Source organism: Phoca vitulina, unplaced genomic scaffold, assembly GCF_004348235.1.
Source record: "Phoca vitulina isolate PV1807 unplaced genomic scaffold, GSC_HSeal_1.0 scaffold45, whole genome shotgun sequence".
NCBI lineage: Eukaryota > Metazoa > Chordata > Mammalia > Carnivora > Phocidae > Phoca > Phoca vitulina.
The window spans coordinates 10,026,623-10,043,558 of NW_022589748.1; the positions used below are offsets into that span (position 1 = coordinate 10,026,623).

Genomic DNA, 16,936 nt, shown 5'->3' on the forward strand with positions numbered 1-16,936 from the left:
GGGCAGCCCCATCCCCGCCCCGAGCACCTTCTGGGCTCCCCTGCCAAAGCCGGACACCACACTCCGGGCACTGGCTCCCTCCGGAGTGCAGATTTTATTGCAAATGCAGCAGAGGCAGCATTGACAAGGCCAGGCATGCTGTTGCGCGCGGCTGCCTTCCCCCTCAGCTCCGATCCCAAAGTCTTGGCTGGTGGGGACAGGTGTACACAGCTGGTCTTTATGGTAGTATGAGCAGTGGTGGGCCTGGCCAGGCTGGGGGGGCCTGAGGCCAAAGCCCAGAAGGGCTGGAATGATAAAAATCCTCCTCCTGGAGAGTCCTGCACTCTGGGGTTCCCCGGGGCCGAAGTGCTAGCCCAGTGCCAGCATGGCGTCCTCCTCGGTGATAGCAGCTGAGTCCCCCTCCTCTTCAGGGCCCAAGATGGGAAAAGGCCCAGGGGGCTGGTGCTGGAAGAGGGCGGCTCGGTTCTGTTGCTCACCTTTCTTCACCCAGTGCCCGTAGAGCCGGAAGGCACAGCTGTCGATGAGGCGCCGCACTGGCCGCAGCGCGTAAGGGTCCCTCAGCAGTGCGCTCTTGGTCAGTGGCCGGACACGCTGGGTGCTTAAGGCCACTCGTCCAGCAGCAAGCACGGTCCACACTGCCACCTGGGGGAGGGGGTGGCGGGCAGTGTGAGCTCCAGTGGAGCAGCCACCACATGAGAAAGATCACGGGACAGAGGAGCAGGCCCAGACCCTGATCTCTCAGGCTTACCCGGAACCGCTGGCGGGGGGTGAGGTTCCAGGGTTGGCTGCCTTCACAGCGCTCAAAGAAGGGGTGCTGGAGGGCTTGCTCAGCTGTCAGGCGCTCCTCAGGATCCACCTGGAGCAGCTTTGAGATCTAGGGGAAACCCCAGAGTATGAGAGGCAGCTCTTGGACCTCCTTCCTAGCCCTCTCATGGCCCCAGCTCACCAGGTCTTTGACGGTGTTGGAACGGTCATCCCACTCGGGCGAACTAAACTGGTACTGGCCCTCCATGATCATGCGTAACATCAGGATCTGGCGTCGGTGCCAGAATGGTGGTGAGCCAGCCAGGAGTGTAAACAAAATCACCCCACAGGCCCAGCTGGGAAAGAGAGCGGAGTCAGGCAGGACTAGGTGCCAGGCAGACGTGTTGAAAGATGGGACACAAAGGAGGAAGGAAGTAGGGAGACCAGAAACTCACAGGTCGACCTCCTTGCCGTAGCCGGGGTGGGTTTCATCCATGGAGCATTTAAGGATCTCTGGTGCTAGGTACCCTGGGGTCCCACACAACTCTGGGGAGAGAGGGCTGAGATTGATGGATGCCACCAGCTAACTAACTCCAGACCTCTGCTGGAGCCTCAACCCTGCCAGGGCCGTTAAGTGTTCCCATTCTGTTCCTGCCCGTCCTCCCCTAAGGGCTGACCTAGCCCCTATCCCTGCTGAACAACTCAAGTATGCCCCAAGGTTCCTGGCGGCCTTCCTGGGAAAACCTGATTTTGAGATTGACTTCAAGGTCCTACCCCACCATATCTTTTGCCACCTCCAACCCACCCACCCACTCCTTACACAACCTTTTGTCACATTTTTACGTACATAATACACACGGAAAACAAATCTTCACTCTTCTGTTTCTTTCTGCCCAAATCGATTCCTCCTCCTGTGATTGCTATTCTGTGTAGTGGAATCACCACTCAAACCCAAGGAGAATGAGTGGGAATATGGGATTTCTTAAGGCACACACTAGGTAAGTCCCTTATTTAAAACCTTTCCCTGGCTGCCAACCCCCCCCCATATGGCCTCAGGCTCAAGTCTAGCTCCAGCACAGAGCCCTCCATGACTTGATCCGAGCGTGTTATTTGTAGCTGCTTCTACCACTTCAGGCACCAATTCTTCCATCCCGGCAATTGCCGAACTGTGGCATACTTCCAGGAAATCTTAATAGGCCTTAATAGGCCTGACTCTCCCGGGAAATTCATTTCTATAAAAAGTATTTAAGAATGCCCACCACGTACCAGGCACCATACTAGATGCCAGTGAATTAGATGTGCCCTTACCACACTGTCTACCGGAAAGCAAACAAGAAATAATAGAGTAAGAGGTGTGTCCTGAAGGGAGAAGATACAAGAAGAGAAAGCACGGTATCTAACCCAACCTGGAGCTTTAAAGGGAAACCTGAATTCCTAAAGCCAAGGGCAAGGGTGGTGTGGAGCAGGGGCAAAGATGGTTCCAGAATGGGGAGAAGTGTATGGGGAAGCCCAAAGGGAAACAAAGCACAGCATCCGCAAGACAAACGTGTTAAGTCCATAGGTTACGAACATGAGCTCTGGAGTCGGACTGTCCAAGTTCAAGTCCCAGCTACCTGGCTGTGGGCAAGTCCCCTTATCTCTTTAAGCCCATTTATAAAATGGTGATCCAGATGCTATCTCAAAGAGCTGTCGAGAGGACCTAGAGAACCCAGCTGTATAAAGACTTAGTGTGGTCCAGTGAACGTTAGCTGTTAATAGCACAACGCAAAGCCGCTGAGGGAGAGAAAGTAGGATGTTAACGGCTCTGAGGAGTCCACAAACTTTGTGAAGTTTTCCATGTGCACTAAAAATATTTCTGTCACAACAACTGGATTAACACTGGGTGCGGCAGCTGGGCACCACCGTCCGGCCGCGGCGGGCTCTTCCTAGCACCTAAGCAGCACACTGCGGTCCTGTCTGCACCCAAACCCAAACACACAGCTGAGGCCTGTTAGCCCCTCTCCGCCATCTTCCTCAGGGGCCAGGCCCAGCCCCGGAGCCCCGTCCCCTGTGGGGCCCCTGTGGGGCCCTCCAGCGGAATCAGGTGCTCCTCCCTGGCGGCTTCCCCTCGCATGGGCCCCTGCTGCTGTGTGCCACGACCTGCGCGCTCGGCTCTGTCCCCTCCCCCGCCCAGACCAGGAAGCCCACTCTGAGACGCACACGAGGCTTTGTACCCAGAGGGTACCTGGCAAGTGCTCACTGACTTCTCCCCTTTTCTTGGTACCTGGGTACTTGACTGTCAGACCCAGCTAACCGGCCTCAGGCCTGGGTCTCCTTCCCTCCCAAGCCTCTTAGGGCACCAAGCCCCCTCACCTCGAAGCTTCTCGCCAGGTTCCAAGTGGCAGGAGAACCCAAAGTCTGAAAGTCGGATCTGCATATTGTCATCTAGGAGAATATTCTCGGGCTTCAGGTCTCGGTGAACAATGTTGTTGGCATGGAGAAAGCTCACTGCTTCCAGCAGAGACCTCATGATGGACCTGGGGGAGGCGCAGTCTCCTCCTCTGCTTCTCCCTACCCCGCCCCGCCCCCTCATCACCCCACGGGCTGCAGGCTCAGTCGTTACCTGGTTTCCTTTTCTGAGAGGGCCACCTTCTCTGTGAGATAGTCAAACAGCTCTCCCTTCCGCATCCTAAGGGATAGGAGGGGTTGGGAGGTAGGTGTACCTTACATGGGGGTGGAGAAAATAAGCCAGTGCTCACAGAAAATACCATGGAAGAGACCGGTGAAGAGAGAGTCCTCTTTGTTTTTTCTTGAGCGATTAGAGTGCTCCAAGAGTGAACTGGATGCCAGGGCAGTTTGGCCCAGGGGGTTGGCAGTCAAAATATAGGCACTCTGCAGGGAGGGTGCTATGTCAGCAAAATACGTGCCTTCTTGGAACAATAATTTATAAGAGGTCCTCATTATCTGAGACTAATTATATTCAAAGAGGGCCTTTTAAAGTGAATCTATTTAGACCATGGACCAAAATTTCACAGTTAATAACAGCAAAAAAGTTGAATAGGACTTTATTTTTATCTTGTCTTTAAAAACTGAATTTATAATTGCAACTCTACAATCCTTGAAATCAGGTGTTGTTTGGGGGCATATAATTGTTCTGCAAAGTTGCATGATGAGGTGACAGATACTTCCTACCTCCCCCCCCCAACTTTTGCAGAGGGTCATTCTGTATGCAGACTTTGTGAAATTTTTCTAGGGGTCTCTTAAATATTTGCTATTCAAACCATTCTCTTTTGAAGTACCTTTGCACTGGTTTACGTTATATTGTAGAACATCTCACACTCGGATTCAGACTACCCAGGAAATGAACTGATGGGCAGAGACAAACACCACGTAGGGTGTTAAACAGCAAGAGACAAGGGAGCGAGAATCTGTTGATAAGTGGTCAGCTCTTCAGTATTCCCTCCTAATCTTATAACCATGGGGGACTGGGACAGTGACCCCGAGGGTCATGAAAACCCTTTCTAATTGGCTGGTCATGAACACTCTGGAAGAACTTGCCTCATCAGGGCACCTAGGGAGAGGGGCCCGAGCCTCGGGCACACAGGAAGGTGTGAGCGGGGTAGTCTTAGCCCACTGTGCTGTCAGGCTGGGGCCACGCATGGAGGGGAGAAGGAGGAGGCTTCTCAGATCAGGGCAGGGAGATACTCACAGGTCAAACACCAGGAACATGAAGCTAGAAGACTCGTAGGAATCGATGAGAGTGACTGGGAAAGAGGCAGAAAGGCAGAGATACGGAGATGGAAAGGAGCGGATGCATGTTAAAAGGGCTTTCCACCCCGAGGTGGCAGTGGGCTGTTACTGGGAAGGAAGGAGAACCAAAAGGAGGCAGTAGGGACCCAAAGGCTGGCCACACTTTGAGGTGGAGTGGAGCCATGACGAAGGGAGCAGAGGCATGGAGGCAGTGTTGGGGGAACTGGGCTGTGGGCAGGGCCAGCAGGAGGTGGCTGTCAGCTAACAGGAGCAGGGAATGCAGCCTCACTGATGTGGGGGTGGCCGGCGACCTGGCGAAGGATGTGCGTCTCTCGCCGCGTGGCTTCTCGCACCTCCTCTAGCTGTTCAGGACTCAGTCGCTCAGCTGTTACCTCCATGATCTTCACCGCAAACTCATGGCCAGTAGCTCGATGAACACAACGGCGTACCACGGAGCTCACTCCTCTGCCAGAGTCAGACCGCACACGAGTCAGGGCCTCCTGCTCTCTCATTTCCACACAGAATGGAGCCCTGCCATCCTCATACCCACTGCACCATATTCTGAAGACCCATCTGAACAACAAGGCAGCCTCCCAGGGCTCACCCTGGCCTACAGTAGCTTCACGGTAGCCTCAGCAAGCAACCTGGGTACCCAGCAAGGTGTAACACAAAGCTCAAAGGGAAGGCAGGGGGGTCCTGGGTTTGAATCCAATCTCTGCCATTCTCTGCATGGAGAAGCCTAGGCAGGTCCTTTCCACACTGAGCCCCAGAACCTGCCCCTCCTCCTGGAACCCCAAAAGGAGAAAGCAGGAAGAAATGATCTAAGGCTCCCTCCAAATTTTACTCAACACTTCCCTGATTACCCCTTCCAAATCCCAAAGTTCTCCTACAATACCTCAAGTGTAGGAGGCTCCAAATAAATATCAGACCATTGACTGGAAGCCCAAAGCTGTGAATCAGGAGACCTTGGTGTAGGCCCCATATGTGCCACTAATTAACCTCCAAGTGACCCGCTGATATAAGGTCTCTGGACTTTGCTTTGTTGGCTCTGAAATGTGGACAACAACATCTTGAAGAGATGTCGAAAGACATGAGGTAGAAGCAGAAAAGCCCATTTGGCATGGTGAAGAGAAAGTCCTAGACAGGTATTTCCTTGCTTGGAATCTGTCACCAATTCCTTATGACCCTACAAGTACCTCAGGCTAAGTACAAATCTCTCCAAGATCGGATCTCACACCACATTTCCTGTGCTGGTTCCCTGGCTGCCCTTCACGGCTTCCTTGCCCTTACATAACTCCCTTTGCTTAGAATGCCTGTCACCCACATCTCTGGTTCCATCAAGAGATGTAAACCACTGACCCTCCAGCCAAACACAGCCCACAGATGTGTTCTGTTTGGTCAGTGAGTTGTTCTTTTCAAATCTGAATTCCTATCTTTTTTTTTTTTTTTTAAGATTTTATTTACTTATTTGACAGACACACAGCAAGAGAGGGAACACAAGCAAGGGGGAGTGGGAGAGGGAGAAGCAGGCTTCCCGCGGAGCAGAGAGCCAGATGCAGGGCTCAATCCCAGGATCCTGGGATCATGACCTGAGCCGAAGGCATGACTGAGCCACCCAGGCGCCCCTCTGAATTACTATCTTAAGTGGGACAAGAACCTTGCAGCTGCTACAATGCTCACCACTTCCTACTGTCTTATTCTTGGCCACTACACAGTTTTAATTCCCTGATCTCCATTAACGGTAATACCATTCGATCAGACTCCTAAACTAGAAATCTTGGTATGATTCTTGGCTTTTCCCTCTCCTTCAAAATCCACCACATCCAACCAGTCCACTCCATTCTGTTTCTCAAATCTGTTTCCTAGTACTCCACCCCCATAGCCATAACTGCCTCCCCACTGATCTCCCTGCTGCCAACCTCAGCCACCGCAACCCATCCGCCGCACTGCTTCCAGAATGAGCTTATGACCGCCCCAATTATGTCATTTCCTGCTTAAAAACGTTCCAGCTTAAATTCCCTAAGTTCTAAGTGTTCCCTCATTCCTCAGCAGGACCCCTAGAGCAACTGTGCTCTTTTTAAGTGAGACCTAATAATTTCAACCTTATATAGTTATTAACTATGGAGGGCACTCAAAACTGGTTTCTATCCATACTGTCTCCTTATTCCCTTGTAAGATAGAAGTCAAATCCCAGTTCCTTCACCTGTCATTCAAGGCCTTTACCAAATGGTCTCGGTTTCTTTTCAGCCTCATTTTTGGCTATGTCCTGCTATTCAATCTTTGCTTCAGTGACTTATAACTTATCACCAATTTCTAGAATGCAGCAAGCTCTTTTAAGGCTTCAGACCTTTATACGTAAAGAAACTGGTACTCTGGGAACTCATTTAGTGAGAGTGGGCAGTTAACTTACTGTGCAGGAGAAACACAGGGAAAAGATGGAGACCGGGGATGATGCTACTACAGTAATGCCGGAATGGTATGATAAAGGACCCTATCCCCTGACCTGCTTTCTCCAAAACTGATCTTTCTGCGCCCCGTGGAAGTGGAACCACTGTTCTGCCCTAAGGGCTCTCCTAGCCTCACCTGGTCCTGAAACCCTGCATCAGCTTAGGACTTGGATCTCAGCTCTCTTCTTTTCCAGATACTCTTTCTCCCTGATGACCTCCATCCAGTCCCGGGGGATTTAAGTACCATTTGTACAAACGGCTCCCACCGCACTGCCTCAAACCTTGATTCCTTTCCAGAATTCCTGATCCCAAAGGCCTTTTTAATATCTCCATGTGATATCTGAAAGGAGTCTGAACAAATCTAATAGTCATAGCCCTTTCTGCTTTCCTGGCCTCAGCAGTACTGATCACAGCAGACCACGCCAACCTTCTAGAAGCACATTCTTTTTGTGTTTTTATTTCTAACTCACAGATGCTCTCTCCTTAGTCTCCCTTGCTGACTCCTCCTTTTCTAACCCCCAATGGTGACATGCCCCAAGGCCTGAGCTTGGCCCCTTTCACCTCTCCCCACGTATCTTCTCACCAGCTACTACGTATATGCTAATGTCTCCCAAACTTATTGCTCTAGTCCAGCTCTCTCTCAAGCTGCAGACACATGTACCTACTTGGCAGCTCCAGTTGGGAGATCTCAAAGTTCACATCTCCAAAATTGAACTCTTGACTTGCTTGGCCCTCCCGGCAGTCCGATCCTCCTTGGCCTTCTTCATTTCAGAAAATGGTACTCAGGTGCTCAAACCCAAACCTTAGACATTATTCTTGTTTCCTTCCCTTCTTCTTATGGCCCATATCCGGTCTCTCAGGAAATCTGTATCAGTCTCTCTTCAAATCATCACCTCAATCTATCCACTTCTCCCCATCTCTACCACCACCATTCAAACCTAAACCATCACCATCTCTTGCCTGAATCAATCAACAGCTTCCTAACTGGTCTCTACACATCCATTCTTGTCCCCCTCCTATCCATTTTCTACACAAGAGCCAGAGTGATCTTTTTAAAATGTAGTAACACACTTGTGTTGACCACTTACCATGTGCCAGGAAGTGTTCTAAGACTATCATACTAATTCTTCCCACGCTCACAGCAACGTACAAGATAGGGTCTATTTTTATTCCCAATCTAAATGGTGAAACTGGGGCATAGAAAGGCTAAGTTCCTAGCCCCCAAATTACAGAAATATAAATGAGACCATGTTAACTGCCCTGTTTTAAACCACCAGTTTCACTAGAATAAAATCGAAATTCTTTATCATGGCATAAGGCCCTACATACTCTAACCTCTATTTACCTCTCCAACTTAATTTCCTCCACCTTGTCCCATGCTTACTACGTTCTAATCACCATGATCATCTGCCTATTACTTGAATGGGCCCTTTCTTGCCTGTGCCTTTGCATGTGCTGTTCCCTCTGCCCCAAATATATCTTGTTCATTCCCATCCTTCAAGTCTCAGTCCCGTTAATTACTCTCATTCCCTCACCCAAGCAGATGATGACCTTTATCTTGTTTTTGTGTTTTATCATCTGTCTCTACCACTGGAATACAAACTCTAGGAGAACAGAAAACATGTGGGGCGTGTATCCCCAGTGCCTTGCACACTGCACCCAGCACACTGTATGTGCTTAGGAAACCTTGGATGAATAAGTGTGCCTGCCTCTGTCTCTACAGGTGAGGCCTTCCTTCCATTCTCTGCATGCTGAACTCCTACTCATCCTTCAAGACCCAAATATCACCCCTTGTGGAAAGCTGTGGCTTTCTGAGCCCCATGCCACAACCTGATACTACTTGAATGCTCATGTGTCTCTTTCAGTCACTTCACCTCCAAGGCATAAACATCTCTTCTACCCTCCCTGTGTTTAGCTTTGTGTCTGGCAGACCATAGTTGCTTTAACTATGTTTGTTGAACACATAAATGAGTGAACTTGGAAGAAATGGGGATTGACCCAGAGAAAGAGTTTAGTCACCAAATGTTCCTCCACTAACCACTGTTCGTTCCCATTTAGAACTATCCAGCCCTCAGATGGAACACTGTATTCTGGCTAGGGCCCGACCTCTCTGGACCTCTGTTTCCCTGGCTTAAGCCTCACCTGCCAATGACGTCCTTAGGGTCGTACTTCTGGTAAAACTCCTTGGCCGCGGCCCAGTCGGGCAGCTCATCCTCCGGCCCCACGTCCAGCGTCATTCTGAAGGTGGTGGGGGCCTGTGTGGAGGAAACGGAGGGCAGTGAGGGCAGTGAGGCCCACAGGCTCTGGGAGGACGCACATTGCGGCTCGCGGAGGCGCAGCCCTTGCGGCTGGGGCGCCAGGATCCTCAGGGATGGGGACGGGGTGGGGGAAGGATCAGGGCTGGGGAGACCCTACGAAAGGGCCTAGGGGGCGTGAAGGGTGTCAGGGCAGGGAGGGGGCGGGGGAGGGGAAGGGAAAAGGTGCGGAGGAAGAAGGGAAGGGGCACACTGGCAGGTGGCTGTTGCTGCGCAGGCGCACTTGGGCGGGCGCTGGGAGGGGGCGCGGGGTCTCGCGCAGGCTCACCCGCGGGGGCGGAGAGAGAAGCCAGGGTCGACGCGAGGCAGCTGTGTCGCGGGGTTCGCCTCTAGTTCCTTACCTTACACCCGGGCGGCGCCGGCAACGACCCCAGGCCCCGCCCCCATCCTGTCCGCCAATGGCCAGCGCCGCGTGAAGACTGAGGTTCAAATACCCTTCCGATTGGAAATTGGTAGTCCAATAGGAAGCGGAGAGTCCCGAGGCTGGCGCGGGCGTTGGAGCTCGGAGTTACCTAAGGCTGAGACGCTGGGGCGGGACTTCAGAAGCAGCCAATTAGCGCAAGCATCTGCAGATGACGGCAGGGGCGGAGCTTGTTGACTAGTGGGCTTGGAGGCCAGGAACGGGACCCGGAAGTTAGGTTTACCCAGAAGCGTGGCCTCTAGGTATCTAGGACGCGGGACTCGCTGCGCCTCCGGTTCCCTGACTTGGGCATGGTTCCCTCATTCCCCTCCTAGCATCACTGTCCAAATCCGCTCTTTTTAAAATTGGCAGCCTGGTCCAAAGTGCGTGCTTTGAGGGGCCGCCTTCAGCTCTTAAAACGCTCGGAGCGCGCAGCTTGGACCGCAACTTGCCTGCTGGTGTGGACTTACACGAACCACGGCCGGTCAACCAGAAGTGGCTTCTTAGTCCTCTGGCTGCTCCGATTCTTGAATACCTCCAAAGCCCTCGTGCTCACCATCTAGGGTTATATATTTTCCCAGTCTTCCACCACCGCCTCCCGTAAGCCTTGGGGAGTATCACACTCTAAGCCTGCCGAGTTGTGAGAGATTGCCAGAAGCGACTTACTTCATAAGCCTTTTCAGTGCACAGCTCAACCCTGGCATTCACCTACTCATTCAAATAAATATTTGCCGAGCGTCTAAACGCTAAACTATCAGCAGGGGGGCGAAGGGAGTCCTTACCCTTGTGGAAGTTATGTTCCAGCAAAAGAGGCACAGAATGAATTCATTTAACCTTCTAACAACTATCTTAGAAATGTCACTTTGGGATCACAATCATAAAAGAAAAACGAATCCAACAGAGTATTTTGACTTTATACCATCAATCTAAAGACAAAATAATTGCAAAGAAACCTTTAACTTTACTTAGTAGGCTTATCGTTTGGTAGTATAATGGGATAATTATTCAGAAATTGAGCAATATATATATTTATATTTATATATATTTGCAAATGAATAAACATTTGATGTATTTGGCAGCCAAGGTTATTACTGTGGGACTATGGAATTTGAGGTGGGGAGAGAGAGAACCTTATGACTGATTGAAACTGGAGGTATGATTTTAAACACAAATTTAAAATAGCTTAGATATTTTCTAGCTCTAACCTCTGAAAGGGCCTAGAAGCAGGAACATCTCAGGAGAATGAGCACAGCTAGTCTAGATACCGATTTCAAAGTAACAGTCCCCAGTTCAAGGAACCAGGACTCCTTGGGAGAAATGGCCAGTTTCCCAGGCTGGAGCAGAGAAAGTGTAAGATGAGCCTGGAATAATTTGTGCCAGAAAGCAAGTGAAGAAGTGTGGGGACTTATCAGGACACAAGAACCAGGTTGATGCAATTTCCACGGGTCAAAATCAGGAACAAAAAGAATGAGACTGAGAGGGACATGAGGGAGCCTTCTGATGTGCTAGAAATGTTCTATTCACCTAGGTGGTGATTACAGTTGGGATCATACGAAACATTCACCAACCCACACGCTTTAGATCTGTGCACTTCATGTAAATTACATCTCAACCAAATATTTTAAGAAGGATGACAGTAATGGATAAAACAAATTGAACTAAAAAACAATCTGAGATCATATTGACACTAAAAATTGTAAATAAGAATTTAGGAACGAAGGGCCTTCTGCTTACTCTCAAATGGCTCTGCAATACCAGTATGTATATCCTAGATGTAAAACCGATGTGGTGAAATGTTAAAAATTATAAACTTAGGTGAAGAGCACACATGAGTTCATTGTACCATTCTCTTATTGTTCAGTAGGTTTGAAATTTTTTCAAAATTGAGTTTAAAAATAGTGAGACCCAGGTCGTCTGCGTGACTCAGTTGGTTAAGTGCCTGCCTTCGGCTCACGTCATGATCCCGGGGTCCTGGGATCGAGTCCCACATCGGGCTCCCTGCTCAGCGGGGAATCTGCTTCTCCCTCTGCCTGCTGTTCCCCCTGCTTGTGCTCTCTTTCCCTTTCTCTCTACTATTTTTTAAAAAGTGAGACCTAAAAAAAAACAAAAATAAAAAATAGCAAGACCTCATTTAATCACTTTGGGGGAATGGGATCTAGTCTCTAGTAACCTAAAGCTGCTGATTATTGAAATATTAGCTTTAAAAAAAGGTTTCTGTAAAAAAAATTTCTCTAAAATGTGTTTCCCTGATGCCCAGGCAGGCAGCACTTTACACCAATTAAATCGGAATCTGTAGGGCTGAAGCCCAGGCATAAGTACTTTTTATTTTTTTATTTTATTTATTTTTTTTAAAGACTTCATTTGACAGAGAGAAAGGGAACACAAGCAGGGGAAGTGGGAGAGGGAGAAACAGGCTTCCCGCTGAGCAGGGAGCCTGATGTGGGGCTCGATCCCAGGACTCTGGGATCATGACCTGAGCCAAAGGCAGACGCTTAACGACTGAGCCATCCAGGCGCCCCCATAAGTACCTTTTAAAGCTCCCCAAGTGGTTCTATGGTGAAACTGAGCTTGAGAACCAATGCCCTAGGTGTGGCTTCTAACCAGTGTTGTAACTCCAACCTCTGAGACCAGCAATGGATACTCTTCACTTTTCCTTCCTGAGGCACTTTGGAACATGGAAGACAACCATCTTCCCCTTTAATCTTCTCTTCAGAGTGCAACAAATATCTCGAATTCCTTTAGGTGCTCTGCTGTCTCTGAATTATGGTGAAGTAACCCAAAAATTCAATTCCCAGAGCATATGTACTCCAAGAGCCATGTACAAGAATGTCCATAGCAGCAAGATTCATAATATCCCCAAAATGGAATCATCCCAAAAGTCCACCAAAAGAAAATGGATGAATTGTTAATATATTCATATAATGGAATACTACAGAGTAATGACAACTACAGCTACACCCAATATTGATGAATCTCACCAACAATGTTAAGTAAAAGAAGCCTAACATAAAAAGAATACATAGGATTCCATTTATATAAATGTTCAAATGCAGGCAAAACTAAACTCCATTGTTAGAAGTCAGAATGCTAGGTATCTGTGTGAAGAAAGGAAGGAGCAGTGATTGAGAGAGGTCTAAAGGAGGCTTTGGAGTGCTGTCAATGTTCAATTTCTTGACTGAATGGTGGTTTTCAGATGTTAGCTTTGTTAAAAGCTATGTTCTCATTTTGGAAATTTTCCTGTATATGTGATATACTTCACAATTTAAAATGTTTAAAATATTACCGGGAGGCCCAAGATAAAGGATATGAAAATTCATTATAATCCTACAGAGCTTCATATCCAGGGCAGAAATTCACTGCAGCTGCCATCCAACCCTTTCATTCCTCTCTCAACTCTGGAACCAAAGCGTCTGGGTTCAATGTCAGCTCTGCCTCTTACTAGCTGTATGACCTTGGGCGCCTGCTTCCTCAACTATAAAATGAAAACAGTGGGACCTCCTACTGAGTGGCTGTGAGGGCTGCAGGAGTTAGGTGATAGAAAGCGCCTAAGACTGCAGCCTGGGACACAGGAAGCACTCCATGAAGAGTAGCTGCTGCGGCTCCTCTTCCTATCTGGCCGCAGGGTCTCTCTGCTGATGTGCAAGGGAGAAGCTGGGGTTTTTCCAAGAAGGGAAACTTACAGGAGAAGGAAAAACGAAAAATCCTCTTGGAGCTCCTAAGTAAGGGAAAACGCAGACTTTTGCCATCAGTCAGATGTCCAGTCTGGCTCTTGCCAAGGGCCCAGGGAAAGTAGGGGAACAACAATTAGACAGGAACATTTCACCACTAAAAAAGATTTTTATTACAAAACAAATTCTAATAAAATCAGGCCTGGTCTTCAACCCCACCTCTGGGTCGAGGCCCCTAGGATGTAGTAGGCTGGGGGAAATAGGGGATGGTGGGCACTGAAAGAACAGAGCAGGCTGGCCTCCCTTCAACAGTTTCAGCTGCTGCCTCCTTTTAGAAAGGTCTAGAAGAGTTCTTCCAAAGACCTTTGAGAGAGGCACCATCCTTCCAGCCAGGAAGGACCACTGCCGGCCTCAGACCCTAGCAATGCCGCACTGCAGGATCCAGGAGGTCTCGCTGACTCTCAGCAGAGGCCACCCAGGGTCACTCAGCCTGGGCGATGGCGTAGGAGAGCAGCCACAGAAGCAGGGGGCCCAGAATGAGGACAGCAAGCCAGACGGCAAAGCTGGCCAGGATGAAGTTCCGGGCCCGGGCCCCCCAGTGCACTGCCTCCTCGAACCGGCCTGCCTTATGCCGCTCTTCCGCCTGTGGGGGCAGGTTTTTGGTTAGGTTCTCCCCCTGCTTCTGCCCCAAAGTGCCCACTGCCCCACACCAATCCTCCATCCCTGTCATGGCTCAAAACCTGACACCCAACCCCCCTGCCCTCCCTTTCCAATGTCTGTTTCTCATGCCTCATCTGCAAAGTAAGGTTCCCACTCAGCACTGTGTACTTTTCCGAGTAGCCACTGTTAGCTCACAAGATCACATATGGGAAAGTACTTTTCAATCCTTTTATCCCCCATCCTTTCTACTCATCCCACGTTCATTCAGAATTTGGAATCCTTGGCAAGAAACCGAGGGCTATCTTGGAATATTTCCCTCCCGTCCAGCCAAACAACACCCCCTTCTCATTAGCCCAATGGGCCTCATCGCTTTCATTATTAAGGATTCTTTTTATGATTTTGACCTGACAAAACTAGAAATTCTCATGCTGATAAGAATACAGTTTCTGATTGTTAAAATACAACCAGGGTTGAGAAAATTCCAGCATGCTATTTAAGTTAGCCTGTGTGGCCTTTCCAAAGGTACATGTGCAGTCCCGGTGTTTGGAAATGGTGGAGCCCTCTCAAAAACCCCACAGCTTCTTCCCGACTGCTACAGATTGCTCTAATCACTGCTCAACTGCCTCGAGTCCTGCCACTTCCAATCCATCCTCCAGGTAGGCCCTGAAACACAGACCTGACTATGTCACTCTCCTCTGCAAAAACTCTTGAAAGTACTCCCCACTACTTTCAAGGTGAAGTTTAAACTCCAAGCACAGCATTGGGAGGCCCTTAGGAATCTGGACCCTCTGGCTTCATCTGTCACCATTCCTCACTGGTCTGGTGGTGTGAACTAATAGTCCAGGCCTTTGTACACACTGCTCCCTTTACCTGGAATACTCTTTCAACCCTTAGTCACTAATCCTTTAAGGTTACTTTCCCGTCACCTACTCTACATACACACGTATGTAATCACACATACATATCCTCCCTAGCTTCCAGAATACCTTGTGTTTCCTCCATCACAATACTGATGAGCTACATTCCATTAATTACCCATTTTCACAGTTCTCTCTTTCATCAGACTGTGGGCCCTTTGAGGGCAGGAACCATGTCATTCTTATTTCTGACACCAGGCCCGGAGCCAAGCTGACAGGTACTTAGTAGCTGTGCGATCAATGTAGACAGATCATTGCCTAACTACACCCGCCCCGTGCTCCCATAGGCATTGCATTCCTCACCTTGATGGCAAACACAAGGGCCACGACTCCCAGGCAAGAGCAGCCACAGATAATGCTAGTAGCCGCCAAGTAGCGGAGGCGGAGCCAGCAGCAGCGGATGGGGGATGGAGAATGAGCAGCTCCCATGTTGCTCACCAAGGTGTCCACTGCCTTCTCCTCGTCCTCCATCACCTGTGGGCGATAGTCAAGGTAATTGTAAGCCCAACAACTGAGCCATCGGCCTGGCTGGGTCAGACTCCACCCCTCTCTCTGATGTGTCCTCGTGACCTGGCCCAACTCTCAGGAATGCTGCCTTACTGGGGAATTCCCCTCCTGACTCAGAGACCAAAGAGCGGAAATGTGCGGCCGGAATCCTTTTTTCTCAGCCTAAGATTGAGTCTTTAAAGGCAAGCCGGCACCAACATAGCATTATCTGTATTACTTAACTGTTTTGACAAGTAGGGAAAAACAAAATGACAGGTGCACACTGACAAGCAGGAGAAACACAATCTCAAAAGCTGCTAGGAATCAGACTACACAAATCAGTGATTTTAAACTGTATTTCAAAGGGCCTTAAAATTCTCTGAAGTCCCTCAGAAGCTGCCCTTGAAGATTAAGGAGGGGTCACAAAATGGCACCCTAAGCCCTGGTACCCCACTTCAAGCAGAGCAGCCACTTCATGTGAAAACAGTGGATGAAAACACAGGGATGGGGGAAAAGAGGGAGAAAGGACCCATCTAAGCTCTCTTCATAGTTGAGGAAGCTGAACATTGGAAAAACCTTACCTCCCCAAATTGGGCCTCCTTCGCTATGCTGACTCCCTGCCACCTCTTTTCTCCATTTTAACCCAGGCCACACAATATATTCAGATTAACACTATGACCTCATAACCCACACAGAAACCTGCTTAATCATTCCTCATCTCCCTAACTTCTCAAGTCCTCTGAGCCGTGGCATCAAACCACCTTTCCACCCTCATCTCCAACCATCCCCCTACATCCTACACAAACGGAGCCATTTACAGTTCTCTGAACACAAGCAATAAAGGATAGAGTGAAAGGAGGCAAGATAAACAGAGCCCAAAGAATCTCTGCCACAAGGCTGCAGGAGAGTGGGTATGAGGAAAGAACTGATGAGGTTAACATAGATACAGTCATTAGGGGGAGAATGCAAGGAGAGGGTCCAGGGAGTTGAGACCAAAGAAAATGTAAAAACGAACAGGGGCTCTTACCTGGCTATAGGCCTCGAGGGACTGTGAGTTTCGGCTCCTGCCTCAGGTTTGATTTGGCTTGGGTGGAGATGGAGCTGACTCAGGTCTCCAAGCCAAGCCCAGGGGTGGGGTTGGGTGGCCAGAAAAGCCCCAGGAGCTCAGAAGGGGGTGTGGCTGACTCAAACTAGTTTGGCAAGATGGAGGAAAGCAAAGGGGTGGAGGGGAAGGAACAACTGGAGGTAGGATGCCTGCCTTCTGGAAAAGGAGTGAAAGCACCTGAGCAATGGGGGTAAAAGCAGGGAAAAGTCTGAGGCATCAGAGAGCTCTGAGGGAAAAGCCCAGGAACTAAGGGAATAGGAGGAAAGAAAAAGTTATGAGTTGGAGTGACTTAAAACTGAAATTTTAAGGAAAGGCACCCTACCAGATCAGATTTGCCAAATCTTCCTCCTCTTGGGTGATTTCTGCCTCAAAGACACATAATTCTGGGTTAGAGATCAGGTACTAGGGTTTTGGCAAGAACAAGAGAGAGGAGGAAAACGGTGCCCAAGTTCCCACCCAACCCTC

At 49.4% G+C, this 16,936-nt stretch overlaps 2 protein-coding genes across 4 annotated transcripts; both read right to left on the bottom strand.

The window, feature by feature from the left end:
* Window positions 1–47: 47 nt before the first annotated feature.
* PHKG2 (phosphorylase kinase catalytic subunit gamma 2) lies at window positions 48–9,736 on the bottom strand. Of its 2 annotated transcripts, none has more exons than XM_032430701.1 (10): window positions 9,504–9,607; window positions 9,063–9,175; window positions 4,763–4,938; window positions 4,433–4,487; window positions 3,347–3,412; window positions 3,097–3,260; window positions 1,200–1,290; window positions 947–1,100; window positions 749–874; window positions 48–642 (listed from the first exon to the last, which is right to left on the bottom strand). In XM_032430701.1, exons 2-10 carry the CDS (start codon window positions 9,155–9,157, stop codon window positions 349–351), a joined length of 1,221 nt encoding a protein of 406 aa, XP_032286592.1. In that variant the 5' UTR covers window positions 9,158–9,175; window positions 9,504–9,607; the 3' UTR covers window positions 48–348. The 2 variants fall into 2 exon arrangements, with proteins under 2 accessions (XP_032286592.1, XP_032286593.1); XM_032430702.1 differs by having other exon boundaries at window positions 61–642; window positions 9,577–9,736.
* A 3,716-nt stretch (window positions 9,737–13,452) lies between these two features.
* Window positions 13,453–16,892, bottom strand: TMEM265 (transmembrane protein 265). 2 transcript variants are annotated; one of them, XM_032430707.1, is made up of 3 exons: window positions 16,394–16,892; window positions 15,184–15,354; window positions 13,453–13,946 (listed from the first exon to the last, which is right to left on the bottom strand). In XM_032430707.1, exons 2-3 carry the CDS (start codon window positions 15,349–15,351, stop codon window positions 13,785–13,787), a joined length of 330 nt encoding a protein of 109 aa, XP_032286598.1. In that variant the 5' UTR covers window positions 15,352–15,354; window positions 16,394–16,892; the 3' UTR covers window positions 13,453–13,784. The 2 variants fall into 2 exon arrangements, with proteins under 2 accessions (XP_032286598.1, XP_032286599.1); XM_032430708.1 differs by lacking the exon at window positions 16,394–16,892 and having other exon boundaries at window positions 15,184–16,385.
* Window positions 16,893–16,936: the final 44 nt, after the last annotated feature.